General features: G+C 45.8%; 1 protein-coding gene across 1 annotated transcript in view; it reads left to right on the forward strand.

The window, feature by feature from the left end:
* The window catches only part of ARHGAP30 (Rho GTPase activating protein 30), a 334,666-nt gene that overhangs the window by 55,454 nt on the left and 260,421 nt on the right, over nt 1–18,791 (forward strand). Inside the window, exons 2-4 of the mRNA XM_073637244.1 lie at nt 6,826–6,928; nt 7,026–7,170; nt 11,758–11,840. Of these exons, the coding sequence (XP_073493345.1) occupies nt 6,826–6,928; nt 7,026–7,170; nt 11,758–11,840 (331 nt within the window). The remainder of the gene's footprint in view (nt 1–6,825; nt 6,929–7,025; nt 7,171–11,757; nt 11,841–18,791) is intronic.

Consider the following 18,791-nt stretch of genomic DNA (forward strand, 5'->3'; position numbering starts at 1 on the left):
AGTCTCTCTTTCTGTTCACACTCTCCAATCTGTCCCAGGAGCTTGAATTCTTTCCTTATGGTGATTTGTGGTGTTAGAGAGAACTGTCTTCCTTGTTTATATAACCCAAGCAGGTTAAAGGTTCTGTCTGAGTCAGTCACCCGTTCAGAGGTTTTGGTCAATTCCTGCAGGGTTGTTGTTAGGGCTTTGAATTGTTCTTTCAATTCCTGTAGTTCTGTCTGCGGACGAAGATTACCTGCTTTTGGTAATTGGTGCCGCCCCTCCATCCTCCAACTTCAACCTGGTTAGAAACTGTGTCAGTTCCTGGAGGAACGTCCCCCTGACATCTTCAGCTTCTTTCTCCCCCAGCTCATCCATTTTTGCATTAATGGCAGCTAACAGTTGCCAGCGGTTGTGTGCTTTGGAAATCTGTTCTTCTGACACCTTTATATGTTCTGCTACTGCTCTCAATTCTTCACAGGTTAACTGAAGAAGCAGCTCACTAATTCTGTCCATTTGTATTTCCACATCCATTGCTGCTAGTGAGTTTTTCTTTAGGGCTGGTCCCCTTTAACTTGTGTAGCAGAGTTGAGTTGAGGTGCTGTGCTGCTGTGTTTTTCCAGACACTTTTCCTCTTCTCCCACTACATGCTAATTCCCACTCAGAACTCCCCGTATGAGCCACCAATGTTACACGCACGCCGCTACATTCAGATAGGGCGAGACCAGTTACATTAATTCTTTGGAATCCTGGGGGAACCGTTACTCAGGATGACCATAGACCATGTGCTACAGCTTCTCTCAGGCACAGGGGTAATGACCCTTAGGCACAGACATGTAGGTTGTTTCACTTGCTGACCAGACACACTTGACAAGGATCCTCATAAACGGTAGAACAGTAGCATTTAATAAGAAGCCGTACAGCCAGTGTAAGTTAAATCTTATGAGCAACAGGCTTCAGTGACAAACAGTACAGTTTCCTTAGCAGCACAGCAGTTCACAGTCTTCCCAGTAGTACAGGACAGCACAGTTCGAATGCAAAGGCACATTAATAACACAGCATTCTTTACAGCACAGTGAGATGGAGGAGGGGGGAGGATTTGCTGAGGGAGATGATCCCTGTGACATCATTTCTTGCAGTCCTTATCTTTCTGCCTGACAATCCTCTGCACTGCTAGTTCAGGAATTCTACCTGACCTGTGCTTAGCTTCACTCTTGACTTGAATCCTTTTCACTTGCAGGGGCGCTTCTGTGAGATACAGAACACACACACACCACCTTTCTCTTCGGCTCCAGCCAGACAGTAAACAACTTCCCCACAATCCCCCTGAGGCTCTGATAAAACCCTCCCTGTCTCCTGTGACTGCGTTAACCCCTCTAGTTGCTGAATGCTTCTGGAGCACAATACTTCCTGTGCTAGTGTTACTTATAATAGTTGCTGAATGCTTTTAAAGCAACAGAACTACTTCTGCATGTCATACTCTGCAACAGCACCACTTCTGCATGTCACAACAACCTTAAGATAGGTTTTCCCCAAGCCAGTAGTGAGGCACACAGAGTTCATCGCAGCTCTACACTTCCAACCTCCGGCACGTTAATTCGTCAACGCCAAAATATTAGCAGTAGCAGTAGCAATTTCTGTCAGTCCTTTCACACATTTTTTTTAGACCAGCTCATGCACTTGCACAACAGAGTACAAGTCTGACACGTGGTGAAAGACTGGAGAGGATGGTGCACTCCTGATAGTGAAATTGATGCCACTTTGATGGTTTTAGGCCATAATATATTAAAATGTGAAAACTCCTGATTGGATCTCCATATATTGGGTTGCCTGTAATGGAAGAGGTTTCGGTCTCAATTAAACTACTTCTACTCTGGTGAAATTGATGCCGCTTTGCTGGCATCTTCCACTAAATTTTGGAAATGTCCGGAATCCTGATTGGGTCTCCATCTATTCAGTTAGCTGTAGTGGAAGAGGTGTCTGTCCCCATTATACTACTTCTAATCTACTGAAATAGATGCCACTTCTGTGGTGTCAGGCCCTAATTGTTTTAATGTGAACACTCCTGGTTGAGTCTTCATTTGCTGGGTTGGCTGCAGTGGAAGAGGTTATGGTCTCCATTATAATAGTTATACGCTAGTTAAATTATTTTTTGGTGCAGATATTGTTTTCAACACAGGGGTACACAAACATGATAAACTCAAAATTGGTTTTCAATAAACAACCATCAGCCGCCCCATCAAACGCATCCGCTGCTTCTTCCTCCTCCTTTGTTACCGTGCCAAGTATTGTCATGCAGGTCTCCCACCACAGAACCTCCGGTTGTATGCCCACTCCAGTCAGGCTGAGTGAGAGCCCGTTAGCAGTAACAGAAGCTGACATGCCTGCTGTTTGTTTCACTGAGCACACCACATGTTTCTCAATCCACCGTAACATCTCCGCCTGCACCTCACTCACGGTCTAGCACTTTGCCCGTTTCACCATACTTCGCCCTCTCTCATCACTGCAGCCAGCCCTCGGTCCCGCAGTTGTAGTCACGTAAAAAATTGTTTCCTCCTACACATGACAAAGCTAAGAGGTTGAAATCCACGATCTACAATCTGTTGGCCACGGAAATGGTGGTCGATGGCCCTAATTTATTAAAATGTGAAAACTCCTGATTGGGTCTCCATCTATTGGGTTGGCTGTATTGGAAAAGGTATCGGTCCCCATTATACTACTTCTACTCTGGTAAAATTAATGCCACTTTGCTGGTGTCTGCCACTAATTTTTGGAAATGTGGGGAATCCTGATTTGGTCTCCGTCTATTGGGTTTGGCTCTAGTGGAAGCAGTGTCAGTCCCCATTATACTAGTTCTACTCTAGTGAAATTAATTATTTGGTGCAGATATTTTTGTCACAGAGGTACACAAGATATAATCGAAATTGGTTTTCTTAGTACCGTGGTATATAAAGCAGGCTATATTTCATCTTTTAATTTTTCTGTGCTGATATTGTTCTCCATACAGGGGTACACATTAGTAAGGAGAGAGCACAAATGTGCTCAACTTAGTGGTTCAGCGATTTCTTAAAAACTACCCAGATCTACCACAGCTGCTTGTGAAAGTATAAAGCGTGTGTGCCCATTTCAGAAAGTCAGCTATAGCTTCTGCCACCCTGAATATGTCTGATCTCTTCAGTGTCTGATACACTGGAAGCGTTATGGTCCTAAAGAGAGAATGTGGGTACCAGCATCTGACATCCATACAGTCAGGTTGGTCCAGTCATTTCATGCGGCACAACCTGCTGAACCTGGCTGTGAGGTTCCAAACGTTCCTCTTAGAAGAGGGGGTACTGTTACGGGGATACCATGACAAAGAGGGGCCATAAGACCGTGGTGTTTGGTTTCACAAACTGCTGCACTGGTTTGAAGTACTACACCATCTTATTAAACAGTGCAGGTTTTTCCTTGCTTGCAGTGCAGGAGTTAATCTGTTCAGTTGAAGCTCCTGGAGCTTTCCTACCTATATTGTCTCAGCTGTTCAGTGTCGGCCACTCCCCTCTGCTATATACAGTATGCTGGCCTCTGGCACTTAGGGATTGACAGTCTTTGTTCTTACTGCCTGGTCCTGGAGTTGGAGGTTTAGTTCGTGGTTGGAGTTGGCGTTTGGAAATTTGTTCAGGAGATTGTTGCTTGGAGGTTGGTTTGTGTTCACATCCTCATCCTCTCCTATTTGATTTCTTCTTCCTTTAACTTCCCTGTGTTCCACACTGTTGTTTAGTGTGTGCATTTTGTATAGTTGGTATTTTCATTTATCCCTGTCCATCTGCCCTTGTTTGTCTGGTTAGTGTATTCCTATACAGTTTAGCTTCCCACTACTCTGGGATGGGGAGAGGACAGATAAGGGTTGATATAGAAGCACAGCAAGGCACGTGAATCAGATGTCTCCACCTTCATGAGTAATCCGGGGACAGGGATAGACTAGGGTGTCCCTAGTTTGAGGGACCTGGTGTCACGCAAGGTGAATGAAGGAGCAAGTGTACAACAATGGTAAGAGGGGGGAGGGAGCCCAACAACTAGGGAAAGGGCGAGTGGAGACCCCTAGGCAGATCTAATATCACCCCGACTACCCTATCGTCCCTATATACAACCCCTGGCAAAAATTATGGAATCACTGGGCTCGGAGGATGTTCATTCCGCTATTTAATGTTGTTATAAAAAAGCAGATCACAGACATGGTACAAAACTAAAGTAATTTCAAATGGAAACTTTATGGCTTTAAGAAACACTAAAAGAAATCAAGAAAAAAATGTGGTACTCAGTAAGGGTAATTTTTTTTTTCCGACCAATCAGAAGGAAAAAATTATGGAATCACTCAATTCTGAGGAAAAAATTATGGAATCACCCTGTAAATTTTCATTTCCAAAACTAACACCTGCATCAAATTAGATCTGCTTGTTAGTCTGCATCTAAAAAGGAGTGATCACACCTTGGAGAGCTGTTGCACCAAGTAGACTGACACGAATCATGGCTCCAACACGAGAGATGTCAATTGAAACAAAGAAGAGGATTATCAAACTCTTAAAAGAAGGTAAATCATCATGCAATGTTGCAAAAGATGTTGGTTGTTCACAGTCAGTTGTGTCTAAAATCTGGACCAAATGCAAACAACATGGGAAGGTTGTTAAAGACAAACATACTGGTAGACCAAGGAAGACATCAAAGCGTCAAGACTGGAAACTTAAAGCAATATGTCTCCAAAACAGGAAATGCACAACAAAACAAATGAGGAAGTAATGGGAAGGAAACTGGAGTCAATGTCTGTGACCGAACTGTAAGAAACCGCATAATGGAAAAGGCATTTACATACAGAAAAGCTAAACATAAGCCATCATTAACACCGAAACAGAAAAAAACAAGGTTACAATGGGCTAAGGAAAAGCAATCGTGGACTGTGGATGACTGGATGAAAGTCATATTCAGTGATGAATCGCGAATCTGCATTGGGCAAGGTGATGATGCTGGAACTTTTGTTTGGTGCCGTTCCAATGAGATTTATAAAGATGACTGCATGAAGAGAACATGCAAATTTCCTCAGTCATTGATGATATGGGGCTGCATGTCAGGTAAAGGCACTGGGGAGATGGCTGTCATTACATCTTCAATAAATGCTCAAGTTTACATTGATATTTTGGACAGTTTTCTTATTCCATCAATTGAAAGGATGTTTGGGGATGATGACATCATTTTTCAAGATGATAATGCATCCTGCCATAGAGCAAAAACTGTGAAAACATTCCTTGAAAGAAGACACATAAGGTCAATGTCATGGCCTGCAAATACTCCGGATCTCAACCCAATTGAAAATCTTTGGTGAAAGTTGAAGAAAATGGTCCATGACAAGGCTCCAACCTGCAAAGCTGATCTGGCAACAGCAATCAGACAAAGTTGGAGCCAGATTGATGAAGACTACAGTTTGTCACTCATTAAGTCCATGCCTCAGAGACTGAAAGCTGTTATTAAAGGCAGAGGTGGTGCAACAAAATACTAGTGATGTATTGGAGTGTTCTTTTGTGTGTTTGTGTTTCATGATTCCATAATTTTTTCCTCAGAATTGGGTGATTCCATAATTTTTTCTCTCTACTTGGTCTGAAAAAATTACCCTTACTGAGTACCACATTTTTTTCTTGATTTCTTTTAGTGTTTCTTAAAGCCCTAAAGTTTCCATTTGAAATGACTTTAGTTTTGTGCCATGTCTGTGATCTGCTTTTTTTCAACAACATTAAACAACTGAATGAACATCCTCCGAGCCCGGTGATTCCATAATTTTTGCCAGGGGTTGTAAGTTCTGCACCTATCGCCGAGCAGGAAACCTAATCCCCGAATGGCCCTACAGCTTGGCCCTATGTAGGGAGGTGACGGGGTGAACACTAGTCAGGCCCCACTATAACTAAAGACAACAATGTAAACAAACAAAGGGGATACACTTCTTGAGAAGACACCAGAGAGATAATGCCAACTGTCCTCCAAGAGAAGTCCAAGAAGAATTTAGCCGACTACTGGCACTCCAGGCATGGACAGAGAAACATAGAACTATCACCAGCGACTCTCTGGAGACACTGAAAGCTTTTAAATACCAAGCAAGGGTGTGTCAATTAGCAGCAGAAGGTGGAGGTCGCTGCTGCATCATAAAGGAAGAAGGATAGCACTACACTACAGAGATGAGAGGATCAAGAAGGTGTCTGCAATGCCAAGTGCAGTAACCTTTTACAGCCGGATCCAGAGCGATTGTCTGTCACACTTGATACACCCGTGACACTTGGTTATCGCCCATAGTCCCAACACCTTCATGACAGCTGGAGAGTTCTGAAGTGACCAACAATGAGTTCAGATCTAAATCCTATTGAACACCTGTGCAGAAGTCTTAAAATTGCTCTTGGGAGAAGGCGTCCTTCAAATATGAGAGATCTGGAGCTGTTTGCAAAAGAAAAGTGGTCTAAAATTCCAGTTGAGAGGTGTAAGAAGCTTGTGATTGATTGCTGTTAGTTATTCCAAAGGGTGTGCAACCAAATATTAAGTTGAGGGTGCCAAGAATTTTGTCAGGCCCATGTTTGGGGGTTTGTGTGAAATTATGTCCATTTTGCTTTTTTTCTCTGTTTTTTTTTGTGTTGTTCCAGTACGCACAAAGGAAATAAACCTGTGTATAACAAAATATGTGTTACTGCAATAATTTTCTGGGAGAAATACTTCATTTTGTGGCACAATCTCAAGGGTGCCAACACTTTCGACCATGACTGTATATGTCCTCACTCATATAGAATGGGAGCAGAAGGGTGAAATCCCCAATTTATAAGCTTGTGTGGTCAGTTCCACAGGTTCTGAAAAGCTGTGCAGAGTTTGTGGAGGAACATGGAATCGTGGACGGTATCTACAGGTTGTGCGGCATTGCCTCCAACGTACAGAAATTGAGGTATGTGGCTTTAAACTGTTCCATAGAATGAAAACATGAAAACTGATTTAAAGGACATCATTTTGTATAATATTGTTGTGTTATTTCTCCAATCCAGACAGGAGTTTGACATAGAGCGGCCCCCTGACTTAAATAAGAGTACTTACCTGCAAGATGTCCACTGTGTGAGCTCCCTCTGCAAAGCATATTTCAGAGAACTGCCTAATCCACTTCTAACATATCAGCTGTATGACAAGTTCGCTGTACGTATATCAAACATGCTTTCCTAACAATCCAGATTGTATTGCAACTCATCACATGATCTCACGATCCCCAGATGCTCATTAAATATTCCTACTATCCTAAAAAACCTTCAGATGGTTCCACCATCATAAAAGACTAGTCATTTACTTCAACTATCTCCAGTCAGCATGTGAACCACTCCACATCTTACAAAAAAAACAGAAGTTCCCACCATAGTCATAAACTCAGCAGATATTCCCTTCACAGCCAGAACCTCATCAGATGTTCCCGCCATAGCCAGAATCTCATCAGACGTTCCCGCCATAGCCAGAACCTCATCAGATGTTCCCACCATAGCCAGAACTTCATCAGATGTTCCCGCCATAGCCAGAATCTCATCAGATGTTCCCGCCATAGCCAGAGTCTCATCAGATGTTCCCACCACAGCCAGAACCTCATCAGATGATCCCATCATAGCCAAGAAACACATCAGATGTTCCCGCCATAGCCAGCATCTCATCAGATGTTCACACCATAGTCAGAACCACATCATATGCTCCCAGCATAGCCAGAACCTCATCAGCTGTTCCTGCCATAGCCAGAACCTCATCAGATGTTCCCACCATAGCCAGAAACACATCAGATGTTCCCACCATAGCCAGAACCTCATCAGATGTTCCCACCATAGCCAGAAACTCATCAGGTGTTCCCATCTTAGCCAGAACCTCATCAGATGTTCCCGCCATAGCCAGAACCTCATCATATGTTCCCACTGTAGCCAGAAACACATCAGATGTTCCCGCCATAGCCAGAACCTCATCAGATGTTCCCACTGTAGCCAGAAACACATCAGATGTTCCCACCATAGCCAGAACCTCATCATATGTTCCCACTGTAGCCAGAACCTCATCAGATGTTCCCACCATAGCCAGAACCTCATCAGATGTTCCCACCATAGCCAAAACCTCATCATATGTTCCCACTGTAGCCAGAACCTCATCAGATGTTCCAACCATAGCTAGAACCTCATCAGATGTTCCCACCATAGCCAGAACCACATCATATGTTCCCACTGTAGCCAGAAACACATCAGATGTTCCCACCATAGCCAGAACCTCATCAGATGTTCCCACCATAGCCAGAACCTCATCATATGTTCCCACTGTAGCCAGAAACACATCAGATGTTCCCACCATAGCCAGAACCTCATCAGATGTTCCCACCATAGCCAGAAACACATCAGATGTTCCCACAATAGCCAGAACCTCATCAGATGTTCCCACCGTAGCCAGAAACACATCAGGTGTTCCCACCATAGCCAGAACCTCATCAGATGTTCCCACCATAGCCAGAACCTCATCATATATTCCCACCATAGCCAGAACCTCATCAGATGTTCCCACCATAGCCAGAAGCTCATCAGATGTTTCCACCATAGCCAGAACCTCATCATATGTTCCCACTGTAGCCAGAAACACATCAGATGTTCCCACCATAGCCAGAACCTCATCAGATGTTCCCACCATAGCCAGAACCTCATCATATGTTCCCACTGTAGCCAGAAACACATCAGATGTTCCCACCATAGCCAGAACCTCATCAGATGTTCCCACCATAGCCAGAAACACATCAGATGTTCCCGCCATAGCCAGAACCTCATCAGATGTTCCCACCGTAGCCAGAAACACATCAGATGTTCCCACCATAGCCAGAACCTCATCAGATGTTCCCACCATAGCCAGAACCTCATCAGATGTTCCCACCATAGCCAGAACCTTATCAGATGTTCCCACCATAGCCAGAACCTCATCATATGTTCCCACTGTAGCCAGAAACACATCAGATGTTCCCACCATAGCCAGAACCTCATCAGATGTTCCCACCATAGCCAGAACCTCATCATATGTTCCCACCATAGCCAGAACCTCATCAGATGTTCCCACCATAGCCAGAACCTCATCAGATGTTCCCACCATAGCCAGAACCTCATCATATGTTCCCACTGTAGCCAGAAACACATCAGATGTTCCCACCATAGCCAGAACCTCATCATATGTTCCCACCATAGCCAGAACCTCATCATATGTTCCCACCATAGCCAGAACCTCATCATATGTTCCCACTGTAGCCAGAAACACATCAGATGTTCCCACCATAGCCAGAACCTCATCAGATGTTCCCACCATAGCCAGAAACACATCAGATGTTCCCGCCATAGCCAGAACCTCATCAGATGTTCCCACCATAGCCAGAAACACATCAGATGTTCCCACCATAGCCAGAACCTCATCAGATGTTCCCACCATAGCCAGAACCTCATCAGATGTTCCCACCATAGCCAGAACCTTATCAGATGTTCCCGCCATAGCCAGAACCTCATCATATGTTCCCACTGTAGCCAGAAACACATCAGATGTTCCCGCCATAGCCAGAACCTCATCAGATGTTCCCACCATAGCCAGAAACACATCAGATGTTCCCACCATAGCCAGAACCTCATCAGATGTTCCCACCATAGCCAGAACCTCATCATATGTTCCCACCATAGCCAGAACCTCATCATATGTTCCCACTGTAGCCAGAAACACATCAGATGTTCCCACCATAGCCAGAACCTCATCAGATGTTCCCACCATAGCCAGAAACACATCAGATGTTCCCGCCATAGCCAGAACCTCATCAGATGTTCCCACCATAGCCAGAAACACATCAGATGTTCCCACCATAGCCAGAACCTCATCAGATGTTCCCACCATAGCCAGAACCTCATCAGATGTTCCCACCATAGCCAGAACCTTATCAGATGTTCCCGCCATAGCCAGAACCTCATCATATGTTCCCACTGTAGCCAGAAACACATCAGATGTTCCCGCCATAGCCAGAACCTCATCAGATGTTCCCACTGTAGCCAGAAACACATCAGATGTTCCCACCATAGCCAGAACCTCATCATATGTTCCCACTGTAGCCAGAACCTCATCAGATGTTCGCACCATAGCCAGAACCTCATCAGATGTTCCCACCATAGCCAGAACCTCATCATATGTTCCCACTGTAGCCAGAACCTCATCAGATGTTCCAACCATAGCCAGAACCTCATCAGATGTTCCCACCATAGCCAGAACCTCATCATATGTTCCCACTGTAGCCAGAAACACATCAGATGTTCCCACCATAGCCAGAACCTCATCAGATGTTCCCACCATAGCCAGAACCTCATCATATGTTCCCACTGTAGCCAGAAACACATCAGATGTTCCCACCATAGCCAGAACCTCATCAGATGTTCCCACCATAGTCAGAAACACATCAGATGTTCCCGCCATAGCCAGAACCTCATCAGATGTTCCCACCATAGCCAGAAACACATCAGATGTTCCCACCATAGCCAGAACCTCATCAGATGTTCTCACCATAGCCAGAACCTCATCATATGTTCCCACTGTAGCCAGAAACACATCAGATGTTCCCACCATAGCCAGAACCTCATCAGATGTTCCCACTGTAGCCAGAAACACATCAGATGTTCCCACTGTAGCCAGAACCTCATCAGATGTTCCCACCATAGCCAGAACCTCATCATATGTTCCCACTGTAGCCAGAAACACATCAGATGTTCCCACCATAGCCAGAACCTCATCAGATGTTCCCACCATAGCCAGAAACTCATCAGATGTTCCCGCCATAGCCAGAACCTCATCAGATGTTCCCACCGTAGCCAGAAACACATCAGATGTTCCCACCATAGCCAGAACCTCATCACATGTTCCCACCATAGCCAGAACCTCATCAGATGTTCCCACCATAGCCAGAACCTTATCAGATGTTCCCACCATAGCCAGAACCTCATCAGATGTTCCCACCATAGCCAGAACCTCATCATATGTTCCCACTGTAGCCAGAAACACATCAGATGTTCCCACCATAGCCAGAACCTCATCAGATGTTCCCACCATAGTCAGAACCTCATCATATGTTCCCACTGTAGCCAGAATCTCATGAGATGTTCCCACCATAGCCAGAACCTCATCAGATGTTCCCACTGAAGCCAGAAACACATCAGATGTTCCCACCATAGCCAGAATCTCATGAGATGTTCCCACCATAGCCAGAATCTCATCAGATGTTCCCACCATAGTGAGAAACACATCAGATGTTCCCACCATAGCCAGAACCTCATCAGATGTTCCCACTGTAGCCAGAACCTCATCAGATGTTCCCACTGAAGCCAGAAACACATCAGATGTTCCCACCATAGCCAGAATCTCATGAGATGTTCCCACCATAGCCAGAATCTCATCAGATGTTCCCACCATAGTGAGAAACACATCAGATGTTCCCACCATAGCCAGAACCTCATCAGATGTTCCCACCATAGTGAGAAACACATCAGATGTTCCCACCATAGCCAGAACCTCATCAGATGTTCCCACCATAGCCAGAAACACATCAGATGTTCCCACCATAGCCAGAACCTCATCATATGTTCCCACTGTAGCCAGAACCTCATCAGATGTTCCCGCCATAGCCAGAAACTTACCAGATGTTTCTCAAGCAAACAAACGATTCTGGCGTATACTTATGTGTTGTAATTTTGTCTTTTTCAGGATGCAGTGGCTATACAACTGGAGGAGCAGAGACTAATAAAAATTAGAGAAGTGCTGAAAGAGCTTCCACTTTCACATTACAGGTAGAAACCTTGGCAAACCCTAAACACTCCATTTTACCGGGGTAGTGCTTCCAGTTAAGTGCCACTTCTGATACCGCTGACTATCTCCCCTTCTATTGGAATAACATTTGCTCAGATAAATATAACAGCATGTTAATGGAGAAGTCAAGGTTAAGCATCCAGTTACACCAGCAGATGTGCGACAATAAGCCACCACCGATCAGCAGACGTTTAATTAGGCGGAAGGGACTATGGATGCGTCTTGAAAGATCTGAGATGTACCTAAAAGATCAGTGATGGCAAAGCTTTTAGAGACCGAGTGCCCAAACTGCACCCAAAACCCACTTATTTATCGAAAAGTGACAACACTTTTACCAATAATAATAATAATAACGCAGCAATTTAACCGAAATATTAAGGTTTTAGTTAAGAAAAACAACTCATACAGAGAGCAGACGGGGGCAGCAGAGAGCAGGTGGGGGCAGCAGAGGACAGGCGGGGGCAGCAGAGAACAGACTGGGCCAGCAGAGAACAGACGGGGGCAGAAAGAACTGACGGGGCAGCAGAGAAAAGACAGGACGGGGGCAGCAGAGAGCAGATAGGGGCAGCAGAGAACAGGCGGGGGCAGCAGAGAACCGATAGGAGCAGCAGAGAACAGGTTGGGGCAGCAGAGAACAGACGGGGGAAGCAGAGGACTGGCGGGGGCAGCAGAGGACAGGTGGGGGCAGCAGAGGACAGGCAGGGGCAGCAGACAACAGGCCGGGCAACATAGAACAGGCGGGGCAGCAGAGAACAGACGGGGCAGCAGAGAACAGGTGGGGGCAGCAGAGAACAGACGGGGGCAGCAGAGAACAGGGTATATGTCCCCTCATCCTTCTATATGTCCCTCCATCCTTGTATACGTCCCTCCATCCTAGCATAAGTTCCTCATCCTGGTATATGTCCCTCCATCCTGGTATATATCCCCCATCCTTGTATATGCCCTCCATCTTGGCCTACGTCCCCTCATTCTGGCATATGGCCCTTCCATCCTGGTATATATCCCCCATCCTTGCATATGGCCCCTCCATCCTCGTATATGGCACCTCCATCCTGGTATATGGCCCCTCCATCCTGGTATATGGCCCCTCCATCCTTGTACATGTCCCTCCATCCTGGTATATGGCCACTCCATCCTGGTATATGGCCCCTTCATCCTTGTATATGTTCCTCATCCTGGTATATGTCCCTCCATCCTGGTATATCTTTCTCATCCTGGCATATGTCCCTCATCCTGGTATATGGCCCCTCCATCCTGGTATATGGCCCCTCCATCCTGGTATATGGCCCCTCCATCCCGGTATATGTTCCTCATCCTGGTATATATCCCTCCATCCTGGTATATGTTTCTCATCCTGGCATATGGACCCTCCACATCCTGGCATATGGCCCATCCATCCTGGTAAATGTCCCTCCAACCTGGTTTATGTCCCTCTATCCTTGTATATAGCCCCTCCATCCTGGTATATGGCCCCTCCATCCTGGTACACGTTCCTCATCCTGGTATATGTCCCTCCATCCTGGTATATATCCCCCATCCTTGTATATGCTCCCCATCCTAGTATATGTCCCTCCATCCTGGTATATATCACCCATCCTTGTATATGCCCTCCATCCTGGCATATGTTCCTCATCCTGGTATATGTCCCTCCATCCTGGCCTATGTCCCCTCATCCTGGCATATGGCCCTTCCATCCTGGTATATATCCCCCATCCTGGTATATATCCCCCATCCTTGTATATGCCCTCCATCCTGGTATATGGCCCCTCCATCCTGGTATATGGCCCCTCCATCCTTGTACATGTCCCTCCATCCTGGTATATGGCCCCTCCATCCTGGTATATGGCCCCTCCATCCTGGCATATGGCCCCTTCATCCTTGCATATGTTCCTCATCCCGGTATATGTCCCTACATCCTGGTTTATGTTTCTCATCCTGGCATATGTCCCTCATCCTGGTATATGGCCCCTCCATCCTGGTATATGGCCCCTCCATCCTGGTATATGGCCCCTCCATCATTGTACATGTCCCTCCATCCTGGTATATGGCCCCTCCATCCTGGTATATGGCCCCTCCATCCTGGCATATGGCCCCTTCATCCTTGTATATGTTCCTCATCCCGGTATATGTTCCTCATCCTGGTATATGTTTCTCATCCTGGCATATGTCCCTCATCCTGGTATTAAGCCCCTCAACATCCTGGCATATAGCTCATCCATCCTGGTATATGTCCCTCCAACCTGGTTTATCTCCCTCTATCCTGGTATATGTCCCTCATCCTGGTATATGCCCCTCCATCCTGGTATATATGTCCCTCCATCCTGGTATATGGCCCCTCCATCCTGGTATATGGCCCCTCCATCCTGGTATATGTTCCTAATCCTGGTATATGTCCCTCCATCCTGGTATATATCTCCCATCCTTGTATATGCTCCCCCATCCTGGTATATGTCCCTCCATCCTGGTATATATCACCCAACCTTGTATATGCCCTCCATCCTGGCATATGTTCCTCATCCTGGTATATGTCCCTCCATCCTGGCCTATGTCCCCTCATCCTGGCATATGGCCCTTCCATCCTGGTATATATCCCCCATCCTTGTATATGCTCCCCCATCATGGTATATGTCCCTCCATCCTGGTATATATCCCCCATCCTTGTATATGCCCTCCATCCTGGTATATGTCCTTCCATCCTGGCCTATGTCCCCTCATCCTGGCATATGGCCCTTCCATTCTGGTATATATCCCCCATCCTTGTATATGCTCCCCCATCCTGGTATATGTCCCTCCATCCTGGTATATATCCCCCATCCTTGTATATGCCCTCCATCCTGGTATATGTTCCTCACCCTGGTATATGGCCCCTCCGTCCTGGCATATGGCCCATTCATCCTGGTATATGTTCCTCACCCTGGTATATGTCTCTCCATACTGGTATATGTCCCGCCATCCTGGCATATATCCCCTCATCCTGGTATATGGCCCCTCCATCCTGGTATGTGGCCCCTCTATCCTGGCATATGCCCCTCATCATGGTATATGGACCCTCCATCCCTGTATATGTCCCTCCATCCTGGTATATGCCCTCCATCCTGGTATATGTCCCTCTATGCTGGTATATGGCCCTCCATCCTGGCATATGGCCCTTCCATCCTGGTATATGGCCCCTCCATCCTGGTATATGGCCCCTCCATCCTTGTATATGTCCCTCCATCCTGGTATATGCCCTCCATCCTGGTATATGGCCCCTCCATTCTTGTATATATTCCTCATCCTGGCATATGTCCCTCCATCCTGGTATATGTTTCTCATCCTTGCATATGTCCCTCATCCTGGTATATGCCCCTCCATCCTGGTATATATGTCCCTCCATCCTGGTATATGGCCCCTCCATCCTGGTATATGGCCCCTCCATCCTGGTATATGTCTCTCCATCCTGGCATATGTTTCTCATCCTGGCATATGTCCCTCATCCTGGCATATGGCCCCTCCACATCCTGGCATATGGCCTGTCAAGAATTCCAACACACAGGCGAGACGACACCGGGGAGATCACGCAATATCTCACCGTGCCGTCACGCTGTCCGTATTTCGTCCAGAGTCACGAACACGCGATCCAGACTACTCGCTGCATAGGTATCGGTAAGCGACCAGTGAGCGTATGGCGTCACACCTCGGGGATTCCAAAGCCTGGAATCCATGTTTAATGCCCTCTGTAGGTCACTGTCAGCTTCGCGATTGTTAGAACCCTCCTGATTGTTTTTTCCATCTTGTTTTGGGGTCACGTGACCATCTGCCTATATATTCCAGCTCCGCCCTTTTGGCTGTGCTGGACTTCAGTGTTGTTTCACTGTTTTGCTAGCCAGGTGCTTCTGTGCCTATCTCTGTCAGTTTGCTTGGTCCTTTGTTACCTCTAGTACCTTTTTGTCAGTTTATCTTTTTGTGTTCTGCAACAACCTTCTTTGTTCAGGAGGTGTCCCATTTTTTTGTTCCAGTCCTTAGTTCTTTTAGGGACCCCTTCCTTCATGCTACAGGTCTACAGACTATCCGACGACTAAGGCGGGTCTATTCGTTAGGAACAGGCAGCCCGCTACATCGTAGGGATTCAGCTTAGTCTTACTGTAGGGACAGCTTTCCCCTTTCTTTCCCTAGTACTTGTTGCAGATCATAACAGTAAGTGCAGCCCAAAAAAAACTAAAAGGAAAGAAATTCGGGGATCAGTATGGCTTCCGTCCACGATTTGGCTCAACGCTTGCAGGAATTGTCTCTGGAGGTGGTCGAGATCCAGCAACACGTGAGTAGCTGTTCTGGAGTGCATTTTGTGGAACCCAAGGTAGGACTGCTAGATGTTTTTTATGGTAAAAAGCAAGATTTTTTTTCCTTTAAAAATGCTTGTTTGCTATATTTTCATTTGAGACCAAGATCCTCTGGGAATGAATCACAGCGCATTGGTTTTATTATGTCACTTTTGTGCAATGAACCACAGGGGTGGGCCTTTTCTCTCCAACCTAATGATCCATGCTTAAGGTCGGTAGAAGAATTTTTTCTGCTATGGGTCTATTATATGACAATTCTGATCGAATCTCATCTGCTGAGGCAGAACTCAGGCGTTTGAATCAGGGGTCAGATGATGCTGAGATTTATTGCACACACTTTAGAAGATGGGCTTCAGAAGTCAAATGGAATGATCCTGCACTGAAATGTCTATTTCTTGCTGGTCTGAGTGAAAGGGTTAAGGATTTGCTAATTGCATTCCCCGCACCTGAGACTCTGCAGGATGCCTTGCAATTAGCTGTTCGTGTGGATAGGAGGCTGAGATCTAGGCAGAATGAGGTAAAGACTCCTGTAAAGTCAAGTCCTAGTTCCCAGAAAATCTGCTCAGACGGCGGAGAACCGATGGAGGTTGGGGCGATTTCGCTCCTCTCTCAGGAAAGAGACCGGAGGTTCGCCGAGGGATTGTGTCTTTATTGTGGTAAAGCTGACCATTTGATTAAGTATTGTGAGCTTCGTTTGAGAAAAGAAAAAAAAAAGGTCAGGTACGCTCGTATAGCTTGTTTACGCTCTGCAGGAGTATTTCTTTCAGGGAGTACTACTCTGCAGGAAAATTTAATTGAATTTAAGGTATTTCTGGATTGTGGTTCAACACTTAATGTGATTGGTAAAGGGATTTTGGAAAACCTTAAATTGAAATCCAAACCTTTGTCATGGACTGGTCTACTAATATGATAAAGTCTTGGAGTCCGAAGTGCTATGATAAATGTTGTAATGGTCGCATTGCGTCTGTGGAAAAAGGGGAATTACCTGTACCTATTCAAGATTTTTGGAGGGTTTTTTCAGAGGAGGAGTTGCAAGTTTTACCTCCTCATAGGGATTATGATTGCGCAATTGAGTTTGTTCCAGGTGCTACTCTTCCCAAGAGTCGCTTGTTTAATCTGACTATCCCTGAAAGAAAGGCCCTGGAGGAGTACATAGAGACTAGCCTGGCTGCTGGTCACATTAGACCTTCTAAGTCGCCTGTGGCAGTTGGATTTTTCTTTGTTAAAAAAAAGGACGTCCATGTCTGGATTTTCGTGAAATTAATAAGATTACCGTACGCAATTCCTACCCATTGCCATTAATTCCTGACTTGTTTAATCAGTTAGTGGGGGCCAAGTGGTTCTCTAAGATTGATCTCCGGGGGGCATACAATTTGTTACGAGTGAAGGAGGGTGATGAATGGATGACTGCTTTTAACACTCCTGTGGGTCATTTTGAGAATCTGGTGATGCCTTTTGGTCTTACCAATGCTCCAGCATTTTTTCAGAACCTTATTAATGACATCCTGAGACCTTTGATTGGTAAGAATGTGGTTGTGTATTTGGATGACATTTTGATTTATTCGCCTGATCTGGAGTCTCATTGGCGGAGCGTACGTGAAGTTTTGCAGTTATTGAGTGATAATTCACTCTTTGCTAAGCTGGAGAAATGTGAGTTCGCTGTACGGAGAATTAGTTTTTTGGGCTACATTGTCTCCAGCGAGGGCTTTGAGATGGACCCGGTGAAGGTTCAGGCTGTGCAGGAATGGCCTAGGCCTATTGGTTTGAAATTTATACAGAGATTTTGGGGTTTTGCCAATTATTACAGGAAATTCATTAAGAATTTTTCTGTAATTGTTAAACCTCTAACCGATCTCACCAGGAAAGGTGTGAATACGGCCCAGTGGACTACTGAGGCCATTGAAGCGTTTGAGTATCTCAAAGAGAGGTTCAGTTCTGCCCCTATCCTTATGCACCCTGATGAGACCAAGCCTTTTTTGGTCGAGGTCGATGCTTCATCGGTGGGGGTCGGAGCAGTTTTGTCTCAGGAGAACAGGGATGGAGTACATCCTTGTGCCTTCTTTTCGAAAAATTTTTCGGAAACCGAACTGAATTATGATGTTGGAAATCGGGAGTTGCTGGCTACTAAACTCGCGTTTGAACACTGGCATCATTTTTTGGAAGGCGCTAGATTTCCTATTCAGGTTTTCACAGATTATAAGAATTTGATCTATCTGGATGCTGCCAAGCACTTGAATGCCCGTCAAGCTAGGTGGGCACTTTTTTTTTCTCGGTTTCATTTTTCTGTTACCTATATCCCTGGTACTAAGAATGTTAAAGCCGATGCTTTATCTCGCAGCTTCTCTCCTACGGTCGGTGCCGAGGAGGAGGAAAGCATTTTGCAGAAAGGAGTTGTGGTGGCGGCATTGGACTTTGGAGAATGGGATTCTGAAACCTCAAGATGATACTTAATCTAACACTCCCCATGGGAGGTTGTTCGTGCCTAGAGCCTTTAGGAGAGATTTGTTTGTGGAGTGTCATGAGTCTTGGTTGGCAGGTCATCCTGGAATTTCGGAGACTAAGAGACTTATCAGTCGCAGTTTTTGGTGGCCTGGATGGCAGAAAGAAGTCATC

Source organism: Phyllobates terribilis, unplaced genomic scaffold, assembly GCF_046119375.1.
Source record: "Phyllobates terribilis strain yellow unplaced genomic scaffold, ASM4611937v1 Scaffold_6__1_contigs__length_29720123, whole genome shotgun sequence".
Classification (NCBI taxonomy): Eukaryota; Metazoa; Chordata; class Amphibia; order Anura; family Dendrobatidae; genus Phyllobates; species Phyllobates terribilis.